This window comes from Hipposideros armiger, unplaced genomic scaffold (genome assembly GCF_001890085.2).
Source record: "Hipposideros armiger isolate ML-2016 unplaced genomic scaffold, ASM189008v1 scaffold_89, whole genome shotgun sequence".
NCBI classification, from domain to species: Eukaryota; Metazoa; Chordata; class Mammalia; order Chiroptera; family Hipposideridae; genus Hipposideros; species Hipposideros armiger.
This window is the reverse complement of record NW_017731439.1, coordinates 101,237-116,377: the sequence shown is the minus strand read 5'-3', so window position 1 is coordinate 116,377 and position 15,141 is coordinate 101,237. Positions and strand designations below refer to the sequence as shown.

The following is a 15,141-nucleotide window of genomic DNA, read 5'->3' as shown; positions in this document are numbered from 1 at the left end:
AGTTTAAGATGTACATGTGTTGATTCGACACTTATAAGTTGCCAAATGATTATCACTACAGAGTTAACACCTGCATCACATCACATAATTTTCATTTCTTTTTCATGCTAATTACCTAAGATTTACTCTTTTAGCAACTTTTGCAGATCTGTCCTAGTTGATTAACGTGATACAGTTTTTTGTTTTGTTTTGTTTTTACCATCTCAGCAACTTTCCGTAGCTTTGCACCTGTTCTGTTTACCACCTGTTTTCTACCCTTTCCCTGTAGGTATTTGAATCATTCTATATAAATTGCAGTTGAAAAACTTAAAAAAATAACTATATCAGTTATGACTGCATTCAAATTACTTAAAATGTATGAGATATACATGTTGCTCCTGTAAAGATGAAAAACTATATATAGAGTCATCTCTCAGTATCTGAGGATGCTCAAGTCCCTTAGTCGGCCCTCTGTATTGGCGGATGCAGAACCCACAGATACAGAAGGCTGACTACACAGCAAAATGGCAAAGCACAACACACAGAAAATGTAATACCTCAAATTGTTTACCAAAAAAATCTGTATTCTGGTTCAAGATAAAAAGATTGAACAAATGCTTTTCTCTCTCTTCACCTTCAAAATCCCACTGACATTGCAGAACAAATGTAAAAACAAGGATAAATCAATAGGAGTATAGGATAAGAGGAAAAAGTGCCATTAGAAGTATTGGGAGATACTTCTGAAGTATTGAGGAATTTCTAGAAATTATAAAGTAAACAGGGCCAATCTGACCAAAAAAGGGGACGCTGAGACACTGAATCCTAGGATAGGAAAAGGGGACTGTCAAACTGACTAGATGCACTTTCCCAATTGACATGTGAACAATCCAGCAGAGGCTAAGAGCCAGAGCAGGCCTCAGGAGAGTGATGGACAGCACGAAGTGCCTCGTGACCTGCTCTGTGCCTGCTCAACAGCTGCCCGAGGCATCTGCCCAGGGACTGCAGTAGGAAAGGTCAGTTCCATAGGGTGAGCAGGGGAGGTGAGGTTGAGAGCATACAGAAAAACCAGGGCAACATCCCAGCTATCTTAGGTTGCCATAACACCCGTGGTGGAGGGGTATTTGGGACAAACATAAACATGCCAAATGCATCTATGCACCTGGCCCACTGCTCCTTCTTTCCTCCACTGAGGGAGGAACACAGACCACTTAGGAACAGTCAAAGCAGACCAGAGGTAGAGAGCCCTGTGGCTGGTTAGCCAGCCTCTACCTTAGGACATCACACCACAGCTTCGCAATAGTTCTGTACACCCAATACTGATAGATCNCTACCGTATGTAGCCAGCAGCCAGCGTGAGCGGCCAGCAGCCGCAGTGAGCGGCCGTCCAGAAAGCCAGCGACTGATCTGCCTCGCCCGGGAAGAACGCAATGATGGTGCCGACTTGGGCCAGTGAAGCAACGTCCTCCACAACTAGACTGAAGAACAAAACGACAGCAGCTTGTCTGTTCCCCTTCCCCCAATTCCCTAGTGCTGTTCCCATCCCCCCAATTCCCCAATAAAAATCTTAAAAAAAACAACTTTTTTTGGTTGGAATAAAATATATGTAAGATAAAATTTACCATTTTAACTATTTTTAAGTGTGTGATTCAGTACACTGAAGCACAGATGCTGCAGAGATTACAGGACAGTGTGAATAACTTTTTGTCAATACATTTGAAAATATTTGAAACAGCTATTCCCAGGCCAGCACTCACCAAAGAGAAGGCCATGTGCAGTTCAAGCACGAAGAGCGGGAAGCCCAATGGTGAGAAGCTGGATGCGTTTGAGTCAGGCATCTCTCAGGCTCTCCTTGAGCCGGAGATGAACTCATACCTCAAGGCCCAGCTAAGGGAGCTGAATATAACAGCAGCCAAGGAAATTAAAGTTGTTGACGGTCAGAAAGGTATTATAATCTTTGTTCCTGTTCCTCAACTGACATCTTTCCAGAAAACCCAAGTTCAGCTAGTATGAGAATTGGAGAAAAAGTTCAGTGGGAAGCACATTATCTTTATTGCTCAGAGAATTCTGCCTAAGCTGACTTGAAAAAGTCATACAAAAAATAAGCAAGAGAGTCCCAGGAGCCACTCTGACAGCTGGGCATGATGCAATCCTGGAAGACTTGCTTTTCCCAAGTGAAACTATGGGTAAGAGAGTTCTTGTGAAACTGGATGGCAGCTGGCTCATAAAGGTTCAACTGGACAAAGCCCAGCAGGACAATGTGGAAAAGAAGGCTGAAACTTTTTCTAGTGTCTATAAGATGCTCAGGACGTTCATTTTGAATTCCAAGAGTATCATTTGTAAACAAAAATGACTAAATATCATTTACAATAAAAAAAAATATACAGGGCCGGCTGAGTGGCTCAGTTGGTTAAGAGCGCGAGCTCTGAGCAACAGGTTGCCGGTTCGATTCCCACATGGGCCAGTGAGCTGACCCAAGCTGAGCTACCGCTGAGCTACCAACAGGTGGCAGGATGGCTCAGCTGGTGAGAGCATGTGCTCCTAACAACAATGCTGCTGGTTTGACTCCCACATGGGATGGTGGGCTACGTCTACCTACAACTATTGATAAGATTGAACATGGCATCCTGAGCTGAGCTGCCGCAAGCTGCCGACAGGCAGCTAGATAGTGACTGGACTTGGAGCTGAGCTAGCTGAGCCTTCCACAACTAAGATTGAAGGACAAGAACTTGTCTGTTCCCCTTCCCCAATTCCCCAACACTGTTCCCCTTCCCCAATCCACCAATAAAATCTTTAAAAACAAAAAAAAGAAAGAAAATATATGGAATAAATTAATATCTAGAAAAAATTATCTTAAGTGACTCAAACAGGAAGAGAAAATCCAAAAATCTCCTATAACTTTTAAAGAAGTTGAATCAGCAGTTAAAAAAAACCCCAAAAACTCCACAAATAAAACACCAGAATAAAATGATTTTACAAGAGATCTATCAAGTATTCAAGGTTTACGTAATTCTAACCTTATATAATCTCTTCCAGAAATGAGAAAGAAAGAAAACTCCTCAATTTATATAACTATTAAAGGTTAGTTTAACCTTGATATAAAAACTGTAACAAGGACAGGAAAGGAAAATTATCAGATGTTCTCAATCATGAAATAGATACAATGTTTCTATTTAGCAAACTAAACCTAGCAGTGCATAAAATAAGAAAATAAGACATAGCGCCCAAGTCAGGTTTATTCCAGGAATGCAAATGACTTCCAGGGTCCTGGCTTGTGCAATAGGATCAATGGTGGTGCCATTCACTGCGAAAGGAAGCACAGGGTTTGGGGCTGAGGCCACAGACTGATGATTTGCTCAGTGCAGGGTGCTTGTGACTGTCCAGGTAGAGATGTTTAGGCTGCAACCAAGAGTACTGGTCTGGAGCTCAAGTGTAAGCTGGGCTGGAGACAGAGCACTAAGAAGAACCAGTACAGAAGTACAACTGTAAGTCCAACAAGTGGGATGGAATTACCCAGGGAAACTGTGGGATAAAGACAGAAGAGAACCAATACCTGAATCCCACACAACCCCAATGGTTAAGGAAGAAGATTCCCTAAAAAGACTGGCCAAAGAACCAGGGAAAGAAAGGACCACGAAGCCAAGAAGCTGACGTAAATNTTTCGGAGGCCCTTCAGGACTCACCACCCTTGTCTTCTTCTTAGCCTTCGTTATAGAAAACAACTCTTATCATCTCCCTCCTCTAGCCATCAACACCTCTCCACCTTTTTTCATCCAATGCGTGTGAGCTATGATAAATTTTATACTTCAGTATGCTCAATACCTTTGCACTTTACACCCTGTTTTTCTGTGAATAAATTAAAGGAATTAGGCTGGAGATAGGTGTATTTCTAAAATAAATCTTGTGGGGGAAAAAAAATCACCCAAAGAAATCTGTGAAACAGAACAGTGCAACAGTTAAGAGCATGGATGCTGGAGTCAGAAACAAGCATCCAACTCTTGGCTCAGCTGAGTATGGAGAGGGGGTGCAGTATATTAGTAAAAAGCAAAGGTCCGAAGTCAGTGCCTGGGTTTCAGTCCACTTAGCTCCTCTGTGACTCTGGGTATGCTATTTAAGCCCTCTAAGTCTCAGTTTCCTTGTTTGCATGATGGAATGATAACAGTACCCACCTCATAGGGTTGTTGTGAGGATTAAATGAGATCATACATGAATGAACACAGTAAGCATTCAATACATCATGGGTATTGTCCTTAGCTTAAGGACTATACAATTCTAAGAGGACTTGGTGCCACTCATAGTATTCTAAAATCATGCCTTCTATTGTGAATTATGACTCCGAAAAATAAAGCTAGCTCTAAGGTCTGGACAACTGAACTCAGGCCCCAGAAATGCCACAGAGGAGGATGTAATTTTTCTAGATGGCAGCTGCAGACATGGAGATGATGGCAACAAGGTACACACCCAGCTGATCTGGCTGTCAGTCCAGGCACCTGGAGGCACAATCATGCTCAATAGTTAAAGTCACACATCCTGGGTGTGGTCCCCAGCATGGCCACATCTCCCAGTGAGAACATAGGCAGGTTGCTTGATGACAGAGATAATAAAACCACCTGTCTTGGGTGGCTGCCAGCACAATGCCTTGCATACATTTATCACTAACTTAGGTATTCTGATTATCTAATGAAGTCTATTCACAAGGAGTGGGAAAATATTTTTACTTAGTATCTTTTAATCTGAGCAAGAAATTTGATTTGAGTGGTGGGAACTGACATTAGAAGAAGATTAATTGCTCCCATCTACTGAGTGCTGACTATGTGTCACGCACTGCTCTGCTTTCATTTCAACAACCACCTTGACATCCCCATTTTACAGACGAGGAAACTGAACCCCAGAAGAGGTTAAGGGATATACCGCTGGAACACAGCTCTCTCCTGGCCGCTCTGGAATCAGATTCTCAAGGGCCATACTAAGGAGTTTGGAGGTGGAACTTGGGGTGTAGCTAGAGATTTTCTTTCCTTATTTATTTTCCTGCTCAGAACCTGAAGGGTCTTTCTATCGGAAACTAGAACAAACAAAAAACAGTTCATTGGTATTGCTGATCATTTATAAAAAACATAATTTATGTTCTAACAATAAAATGTCTTACTGCTTGCAGGAATCTATTTGACACATATAGGNAAGTTTTAAATTTTGATAAGTCCCAGTAAATAACTTTTTCTTTTATGAATTGTGCTTTTGGAATCATATCTAAGAACTCTTTCTTCTACACAAGGTCATGAAGTTTTTCTCTTGTTTTCTTCTAGGAAAAAAAAATATTTTCACATTTATAGGTTCCAGGTGGACATGAATTTTGAAGGGGCACTATTCAACCCAGGAAAGCAGGTATATAATTATAGAGGATACACCAAAACATTAACTCCTTTTTCTCTCGTTCCATAATCTGGCCTACTGGAAGGAACTGCATTTATCCAGAAGGACCTGGCCACCTTGCCTTTCACTACAAGCTAATCATTAGAGATTTACCTTTCACTATAAGCTGATCATTAGAGATTTTATAACTTATTTCCTAAATAGGTAGTTAACACAAATCAGTTTCAGAGAGAATGGTAGCTTCAACTATATTTTAAGAATTCTGTTTTTAATCTATAGTCTAAAATATGAAATATGGTGACTCCAACAAGATAATGGCAAGCGAAATAAGGTTTCAAGTGAACATAAACAAGGAAACCAGAGATGTGTATCTCTGTACACTTCCCTGATATCTGCTATGGACATATAAACATGAACCACAACCACAACTGAAGTAGCTTAAAGTAGTGTTCATATATGTATTAAACTTAATAGAATGTAAATACATCAAATTAGGGGACACTTCTGTGGGTGACTGCTAGTCTCAAACCATGTTAAAGACAATAATGAAGATTTACTAAACTACTTTGCTTCTAGACAAATAAGAATTACAAAAACACTTACAATAACATGTTCCTTTGAGAGGGTTTCCCTGGTATCGATTTTCTACCTCACATCTAGCAGGGAAAAAAATGAAGATTATTTTCTATTGCTATTTAAAAGAGAATCTACATTCATTTTTAAAATCAAGCAGATCCTTTACCATAAACTAGTTTTTGAGTCAGTATAATTACATTCTTCACTACTACTCAAATCAGGTGAACTAACAAGAGTTTGTACTCATTTTCAATGCTGACTGCCCAGCAGTTCACACAAACTGATAAACACTTGCTAAAGCACATGAGATAAATCCAAATATGATAAATCTAGATCCTGACTTGTAATTATGGAAAACACATTGTCACTTTTGTGTGGACTAAATATTCTTCTAAAAGTGCAGTGAAAACATCTTTCACATATTCATTTCTCACTTCTTTCCTATTCTCCCTGGATAAACTGACCCTGTTCTTTAAATACAAGTGAGATAAGGCTAAACACAAAGAATCTTTTTTTTGGGGGGGGGGTACCATGGACATGGTTCATCAGTCTGGAGAAAAAAAAATAAGTTCTAGTCAAAAAGAAGTATTAATTTCCCCATAGGTAGCATCTTATGAACATCAACCAAGCCATTTAGGCAGGCACAACAGCTATGAACTATGAGGAAAGAGGGGGAAAGCCTGGGTCAAGCACTTTCCCAGATAAATAACATGAGGCTATTGTGTCCTTTTATCCAGGGTGATTGTCAGCACTTGCTTATATCTACATCTCTTGAAAAGAAAGNTAAGTTAGAAAATTTAAGACTTTTAAGGGTGTTGTTTTGATAGCGTTGTTTTTTATTTTGATAGTTTTTACAGGAAAAAACCACAACAATGGAAACATTTCCAAATAACCATTTTCAAAATGTGATCTCCAAACTGGAAGTTTCTCTCACAAAGCAGTTACCTTTTCGTTTATTGATATAATCTCACCTTCTCTTGAAGGGATAGCTCAAAGTATTTACTTTTAATATTTGCTGGCAGTATACTACTAACAATTACTAACAATCCTCAGAAAGATCAATAAATTTGAAATCCTAGTACTTTTGTATAAGATAGAACGAACTCACACTGCATGGATAACTCTATTGAATATTCTGTCATAAGATAAACAGGGAACTCCAGAGAGGTCTAAAGATTTTTATGGTCACACCCCATCTTGCTAAGAAGTTTTACCAAATACTATTATGTTTATTTAACATAAACTTAACAACATCAATTACTTCCTAAAAGACTGAGCAACCTCAACCATTTGTGTCTCAATGAAGTAGTAAATAAATTTCATGTATGACTTTTGCTATAATCTTATTCTAAAACATTTTTTAAAAATTCCACTTAACACAGCCACTCAAATGATATGCCTACTCAATGTTGCCACAAAATATATTCATTTAAAGTCATTTATTATTTTTACTTTAAACGCTATTCACTCATGAAATTACATCTTCTGTAGTACTATCTCTTCTTGACTTTATCATTGAAATGGAATACAAAAAACAAATCTTACTTTCGTTTCATTTTATAGTAAACATCCCACACTGTGGACTTTATTCTACTACTGATTTATTTATTTTAATTTAGCAATGTTTGTTGACACTAATTAACAGAGGAATACACTTTGGCTGACTGTCATATTGTTTTCCATGTATTACTTGCCACACTTACTGTGACAGGAATTTTGTAATGCTAAATGGCTTTGTGTGCACTGATGAGAAATAAGCAACTTCCAAGGAGGTTCATAAATAATTTATCATCAAGTTTAGAAAAACTGCATTATGTACTGGAGTGGGTAACGAATGACTTTATATTTCATTGAAGAAACTGTGTAGGTGTGTCTTCAAGTTCTACAGGTTCACTTTTAAATGTCATGCTGCATAGGCTCCCTTCTACCACTATGTAGTACCAGATGGCAGGATGAGTTCATCATTGACAACAGTAGCTATAAACCTACATTTCAAATAGCCCTCTTAATAATTTCAATTATTTCTGGCTGACTTCTTGGTGGACTCAACTAAACCTTTGCTGTTTTTACCTCCTAATGAGGCTAACAACTTATTCTCGGAGCAGAAGTGTAATCTCTGCCACCTTCCTTGCATCAGTGGAATTAATTTCAACCTACAATTTCTTTGTAGGTGCTTTTTAAGCCTCAGAACCACTTTGAGAGAGTAAATCAGGGCTTTGCCATCTGCCCCTCTAATGGGGGAGTTCTCCTTGCAGTCTCTTCTCCTTATCTGTATGGGGATGCAATGGACTGACCAGCAAACCAAGTATGTGTGGCGTCAACATCAGTCTGTGTATCAGATCCTGGTAAATCTTAGTGACAATGTGTTCTTGCCTTTTAGATGGAAAGGAGATAAACTGCAGATTCTAACATTTCTTTCCTGTACCCCTAAACATCATCCTGTGGGCTCCACTCTGGAGACCACTGCTAAGGCAGTGCTTCTATCCATAATGACCAAGAAAAAGATCCACACAAATTCAAAACAAGGAAAGCAGACTTTTAAAGCTTACTTCATCAGGTGTAGCCACAAAATTGATGGCTGTGTAATAGCGGTCATCCTCCTGGGATAGGCTAAAGGTGAACTGATAGTCAATAAGAAGAGTATCTATGGAAAGAAAGACATATTTAAATAGTGAAATAAAACAAAACAGAATAGGTCTCCAGAGATACAGCTTGATTTTCTCATAAATATTCAATAGCCAGGAGAGTACTTTTGGCTCACTTATACTGGGGAATGGGAGTTTTTCAATGGAATCAAGTCAGTGGGCAGTATCATTTTGTTTGTGTTAACCCACCAAACCCTCCTTATATCATGACCCTGGTTGAGATTTTAAGTTCCAACCTAACTCACCTACAAATATTGACTGAACATCTATTACATGCTATGTTTTGCTTATGGATACAATGCTGGAAATGGGGAGTTGTTGGTAATTTTATCTTTAACTGCTTTTTTTTTTTNCTTTAAACTGACAGCATTTGGGGGATCTTTTCATGTGGCACTTTCTACACTCTGGCTTTTACTGGTTATACGTGTTTGTTTACTTTATACCCACCCTATTCTCTCCAGAACTGAAGCACTTTGTGTAGCTCTACAGGCTTCTATGTGGCAAATGCTCAATGGAGAAGTTGCAGTTGTAATTACCAAATCTGTTATATGCCATCTTGTTCTCAAAAGCGCTGATAATTTTCCTTTGTAAGTGATTTACACCACCCCCACTACCGTCTTCTTTATGGTATTCCTGTGCTCAACACTCCTTTGCCACAGATTAGAGAGGCAAAGCAATATTGTCCAACTCATTTACCACACATTCCAAATTAGTGAATTTAATCTCCACTAAAGAGAGTTCACCTTGTGTGCAGGGGGGACCAAAAAGCATCTTACCTGAATTTTGATGGGCCAGGTGAAATTACTGACATAAACAAAGAAAGTGATATTTGGGTGGTTGCGAAAATCAAACTTCTCATTAGAGAAGGTATCTTTGTACTCCTTAATGTTGGTTTTTGAAACAACAGGCATCTCTTCTCCAGCCTGGGTTCCAGCTGTTAAGAAAAAAAGAATGAAACAGAAGAGTCATTGGTGGGGAGGGGGGGGGTGCGTTATGTGTGCAGAATCTACCCTCATTTATAATAAGGATAATGGTTATAATTTACTAAACACTTACTATGTTCCAGGAACAGCCTTTAAGAGCTCAATCTCATTTGATCCTAACAACTCTATTATTATCCTCATTTACAGACCAAGAAGCAGGTTCAGAGAAACTAAGTAACTTGGTTTAGGTCACACAGCCAGAAAGAAGTGGAGATGGGATTTGAAGCTGGGAAGGCTGATTTGCAAGCCTGTGCCCTTAACTAGAATGGTTTTACCAGGAACCCTTGCAACTCCCCTCCACTGAAACAGGCTGCATGTGGCCATGAAAATATAGATACCGCTAGAATCCTACTAATGAGCAGCAGCATTCACTCTGCCCACAACACTTCAATTGCTCCACATTTCCCCTTTACACCTACTCGGCAGTGCTCCAGATCCCTGCTACGGGGACACTGATTTACCCTTTACTTCCTAACGAGCAGTGACCTCAAGTCTCAACAGTAACGGAGGAAGAAGCTGTAGGGGACACTCAGTCCCTTCTGCTACCAGCTACAACTGTATTTAAGTCTACCCAATCAGGTATATATCCATCCTATTCCTAAGCAGTCCTTCAATTTTCCATGTTCTCCCTCAGCTAGGAATTCTAGGGTCTATAAAGATTCATGAAATAGATTTTTCCCACATCTGAGCTAAATCCTGTGACTTAAGCCAGAGTGGCAGGTCCTCACTGAGACAGTCACTACAAATCATCATTCATATGCTCAGAGATGTTGCCTTTCTCAAGACAAATGCTCCAATAATTCACTTTTTCTTACAAGTCTCTCCTCACTGTGAGTTTCTGAACCTTTTCTGAATTCTATGCAATTTTTCAAGACAAGATAAACATAAAGTAACGTGCAAAGGTAATGATTTTATTTTGCTTCAGTCTAACTGGTTGTGTTTTGACCAAAACAGTAATGTATAGTAATAATAATGATCAAACATAGTTACTATTTAGTAAGAATTTACCATGTTTCAAGCACTACATTTCAGTACTTTGTTTATTATCTCATTTAATTCTCACAACACTCTACATGGCTAGGTGTTTTTATACATGAGGAATCTGGCTCAGAAAGCTTAAGTAATTTGCCCAGTAGCACAGTGGAGCACAGTAAGTAACAGGCAGAATTCAAATCCAGGTCTGTCGAGCTATGTTCTTAACCACTATGTAAGACCCACCCTTTACATTTTTAGATTTTTCTGCCCAGCACATCTTCTTCAGTGAACCATAGTAAGATAAAAAAAGATAGGAAAAGCTGTGCTCTTAGAGCTTGATTTAATTCCCAAGCACATTTCCCTGTACCTACTAAAATCTCATTCTGTGCCACAACCGTGGCTGCAGCAGAGCTATTATTAGTAATGGTAGTGGGGCAGGGGTCATGAGCATGTACTGCGCCTGACACCATGGCAGGCACTGGCATGTATGACCTAATTTAATCTACACAACAACTATAGGAGGTAAGTACTGTTATCCTCTCTTAATGATGAATAACCCTAAGGTGTAGATAAGGGTTTAGACATTTGCTCAGGGTCTCCCAGTTAATAAGTGGCAAAGGGGGGTTTCAAACCCATCTGTCTGTCGCCAGAGCCCCCTTTTTCAACTCCTGCATCAAGTTTCTCAACCTATTGCCTCCACTTGGAAGCTCTTCTCTAGGTATATTTTTACCTGAGAAGCTGGCGGCCCAGGTGATGTTGAGGTTGAAGTTTTTGGAGGCGTTGATGAACATGTCCAAATCCCTGTTTTGCTGATGAGAAGTACAGATAATTAGAAAATTAATTATAACAGTTTCCAGATTTTAAAATAAAGCAGTAATTAAATTTCATTACTCTCATCTTTCTCAATTATAAAGCAGATATTTTACAATGTCTTAAGAGAAACTCACAGAAGAGTTAGCAAAATTTCTAACCAATATAAGCAATATACTCCAAATAAATTTCATTTCTCTCTCATAAAAGTATATGGAACTTAATGTTTTATCGAATGCCTAACTCCATGAAAAAGTATCTTCAAAAAAGACCCTCACCAAAACACAATGACTGAACACCCTGTGACCCATGTTAGGGGACTCAATCTCCTAAGCATCCTCTGGGAACTCAAACATCTGGACAGTAAAACACGTGACTTGCAATAATCTATTTATAAATAATATATGTATTTATATATATAAACACTTATATGTATTTATAAATTCAACCTATGTNTAGCAAAGCACAGAGATCCCTTCCCTTTTTACCTTTTCAACTCACTCCTTCTTACCTTCAGGGGTTACCTCTTTTTGGCTGTCTTTCAGCCAGCCTCTGCCCTAAAGGCTGGGTTGGGTGCTCTTTCTTGTTTATCCATATAAGCCTGGGCTCGCAGTCTAGACTTACAACTGTGCAATGTTAGTTGTCTCTCATCTGTCAGTTTTATCACAGGACTGTGAATTCCTGTTATATAAAGGTAGTCCCAGCAGATTAGACTACCCAGAACCTTCTAGAGCTAGAAAACCTGAGGAAGGGAGAAGACGGACCAGAAGATATGATATCTGTGGCCAGCTGGGCTAGCTGAACCCTTCTAACTAGCTATTCTTTCAGACACATGGAACTGGGAGTCACTAGTAATGAACAAAGATGTAAGCCAATAAATTATTTAAGGGAGTGACTACCAGTAAGATCAGCCGACAGCCAAGGACAAAACACTGGGAGAGGCCCATATATGGAGGTGAGGCGAAAAGAAACAAACAACACGGACAGTCTCCAATGGAGATGATGAAATCTGTAAAAGTTTTCAAAATATAAAATGTAAAATGTGGCCATAATGTCTCCTGAGGTAACCACATTTATAATGTATTACCAACGTATTACCAAAAAGACTAAGTGGAGAAAAGTAAAACATACGGCACCTCCTACCAGTTGCAGAATGGCCCTCTAGGTGGCACAGAGACCACACGTAGCCAGAACCCAGACCACACTCCATGTCCTCACTTGAAGAAGGCTGCACCCAAGGCGGTGTTGCCCATTGCTCCTCCTGCTTGACTAGAAGAACATTCCCCTCCACTGCTCTGTACCAAAGCCAGCGTTGCTGAAAGAGCTTTGTCCTGTGAGTGTCTACTTAACTGAGGGTAGGACCACAGTGTAGAACTATGGACTCAAAAAGACCAAATGTGATTGTGGAATGTCAACTACAAGCCGCCTGAAAGCACTGGGTGGACAGGAGAACTTGGAGCCTATCTGTGCTCAAAAACTCTTGATAAGAACGTACCCTCTCCTTTTGGGCTGGCTAGGGCTAAAAAGGACCCAAACGGGTGTACGTTCCTTAGGGTGATGAACATTTAATCATAATACTCACTAATGATACTGGAAATCTGAGCAACTCAGGTGGTTTACTTCAACCTAGCTTATTAGTAGCAACATCCCTCCCCGCACACCCCACCCCCAGGCCCATAGCAGGACTTAGGGACAAAACAGATATGAAATCATCTATCTACTGATGTCACAAGGATATGCGCATATGTATACATGTTACTATTTAATACACATGTGATTATGCAACTAAATTTAATAGATATGACTAATAAAAATAAGTGTTAAAAATGTTAAGGTACGAAAGAAGGTATGAAAGAGAATCTGACAGTGCAGTTCCATGGCCTATTATTGTACATACATGCCTCTTCCTGCCACGCACATCACAGGTAAGCTATATTCATGCCCTCAATAGAAAGGTGCATACCAGAAGCTTCAGTTCCGAGGATTTTAACTCACCATGCTCTGCGATGACTGCATTATTCGCAGTTGCTTAAGGACAAATTCTACCTTCTTCTGGGATGTAAGAGAAGCCAAAAAGGCATTGTGGTTCCTGCAGGACAATTTCGCGTTGTCATAATTCTCCTTTGCAGTAGTAATTTTCAAACACGAGTTTACAACCAAATGCCAGCCGATGCCACAGATATTTTCTTTTGTGGAGNATTTTCAGCTGTTAAAAAACAGAAGTTGCAATTCACTATCACATGTAGATCTGAATTCACTGTATCTAAATTACCTTTTTCTTTAACAGACTATTCAACTTCCGTGAGTCAAAATTCGTATTTTATTATGACTGTAAATGGCATAATAAATTTGAAGAGCCCAATATCTTACCCAACATGTAACAGGGGCTCCTCACCTCCTCTCTCAATCCCAGACTGTTGGAGGCAAAAGTGACCTTGGAGATCACCTATGCGAAAGTACTTTCTTTATGAATTAGAAGATTAAGATGTGGCAACCGTACATAGGTTGAGCAATGTGATACTGAAGTTGGGCAAGTTATTTCTGTACTCTGGAATCTATCCTACGTGTATTTACTTGTGTTATTATGCTTCATTCTGTATGAAGGTCCTCATCAGGCAGTCTCTGGACAGACCAGAGCACAAGGTCAAGTCCAGTCTTGTGCCTAAAATTTTCAGAGGTCAACAGTGCTGCGTCACAGCCGGAGTTGTCACTCATACACAGGGCACTCGTGAGTGCCTAGCTTTTTCACTTTTCACTTACGGGGGCAGCTGCTCATGGTATACCACTCCATACACTGGCCAAAGGGGAAAGAGGCAACGTAGGCATTGGAGTCCACGCACTGCTTCATGTTGCTGCACCACATGCACTCGGAGCTGCCACTCGTGCACTCTCCACATGCTGTCCGCAAGGCACACGGCATCCGGCACTGCTTGGCGCTGTGGTTCGCTGGGAAGTAACCAAGAGAGACACTTAGAATTCCCACCATGTCAGCCAAGGTCAAAGGCTTTTCAGTGTGGACTGTGACCCGCTAGTGTGCCACAAAATCAATTCAGTGGGCTACACTAAATGAAGGACAAAATAGGAAACATTAGAGTCACCACGTACTGTTTAGTCAAGTATATTTATCCACTTGGGGGAAAAAAAACTGTTGTTCTTTTCAAAGAGCATTAAGGACAGACATGAGGGAACTAGCTATCCTTCCCACACAAGTAGGGGTTCTAAAGATCCTCACCATATAGGGGACCCAGGATGAACTTGAGGTGTTTTACAACCTACCTGAACACGCAAAATCCTATCTTTGTATATTTGCGGGAGAGAAGGACCACAGCCTTCATTGAATACACCAAAGCATTCAGGACCCAAAATGGCAGAAAGGTTCCCATACAGGGAGTTTAGAAATCATATTTTATGGCGAGTCCTGCAGTGCTAAGACTTCTCTTCTATGCCTCTAATTCCTCAAATTACAGCAACTTCCTAAAAGGAGGCATGATGGCAGTGGAGTCCAGCCTCCCAAAAGTGCTCACAAAATCCCACCTATTGTTTATGAGTCCCTCTGCAGGAGGAGGACGCTCGTCTTGGGCTTGTCTGCGTGCTGCAGGTACTGCCCTGCACCTGCCTTTAAGACGCCTAAATGTAGCCCAGAAGAGAGATTCAAACCCGTGAAGCTACTCAAAGTGTTCGTTCCTTAGAAATCCCCCACAGCTTTAGCGTATCAGGTTGCTTGTTTGTGATGAGAGCTGCTCTCATCATTTCTCTCCCCAATGTCTTTTTGTTCACTGTCCCTTTTGTCCCACACTGTCTGTTCC

General features: G+C 40.2%; 1 protein-coding gene and 1 pseudogene across 1 annotated transcript in view; one reads left to right on the top strand and one right to left on the bottom strand.

Moving 5' to 3' along the window:
* ATRN (attractin) overlaps window positions 1-15,141 on the bottom strand; it is a 157,644-nt gene that overhangs the window by 67,875 nt on the left and 74,628 nt on the right. Inside the window, exons 13-16 of the mRNA XM_019644591.1 lie at window positions 14,089-14,281; window positions 13,331-13,424; window positions 11,256-11,340; window positions 9,344-9,501 (exon numbers count right to left, since the gene is read on the bottom strand). Of these exons, the coding sequence (XP_019500136.1) occupies window positions 9,344-9,501; window positions 11,256-11,340; window positions 13,331-13,424; window positions 14,089-14,281 (530 nt within the window). The remainder of the gene's footprint in view (window positions 1-9,343; window positions 9,502-11,255; window positions 11,341-13,330; window positions 13,425-14,088; window positions 14,282-15,141) is intronic.
* LOC109383820 (40S ribosomal protein S7 pseudogene) lies at window positions 1,654-2,319 on the top strand (annotated as a pseudogene).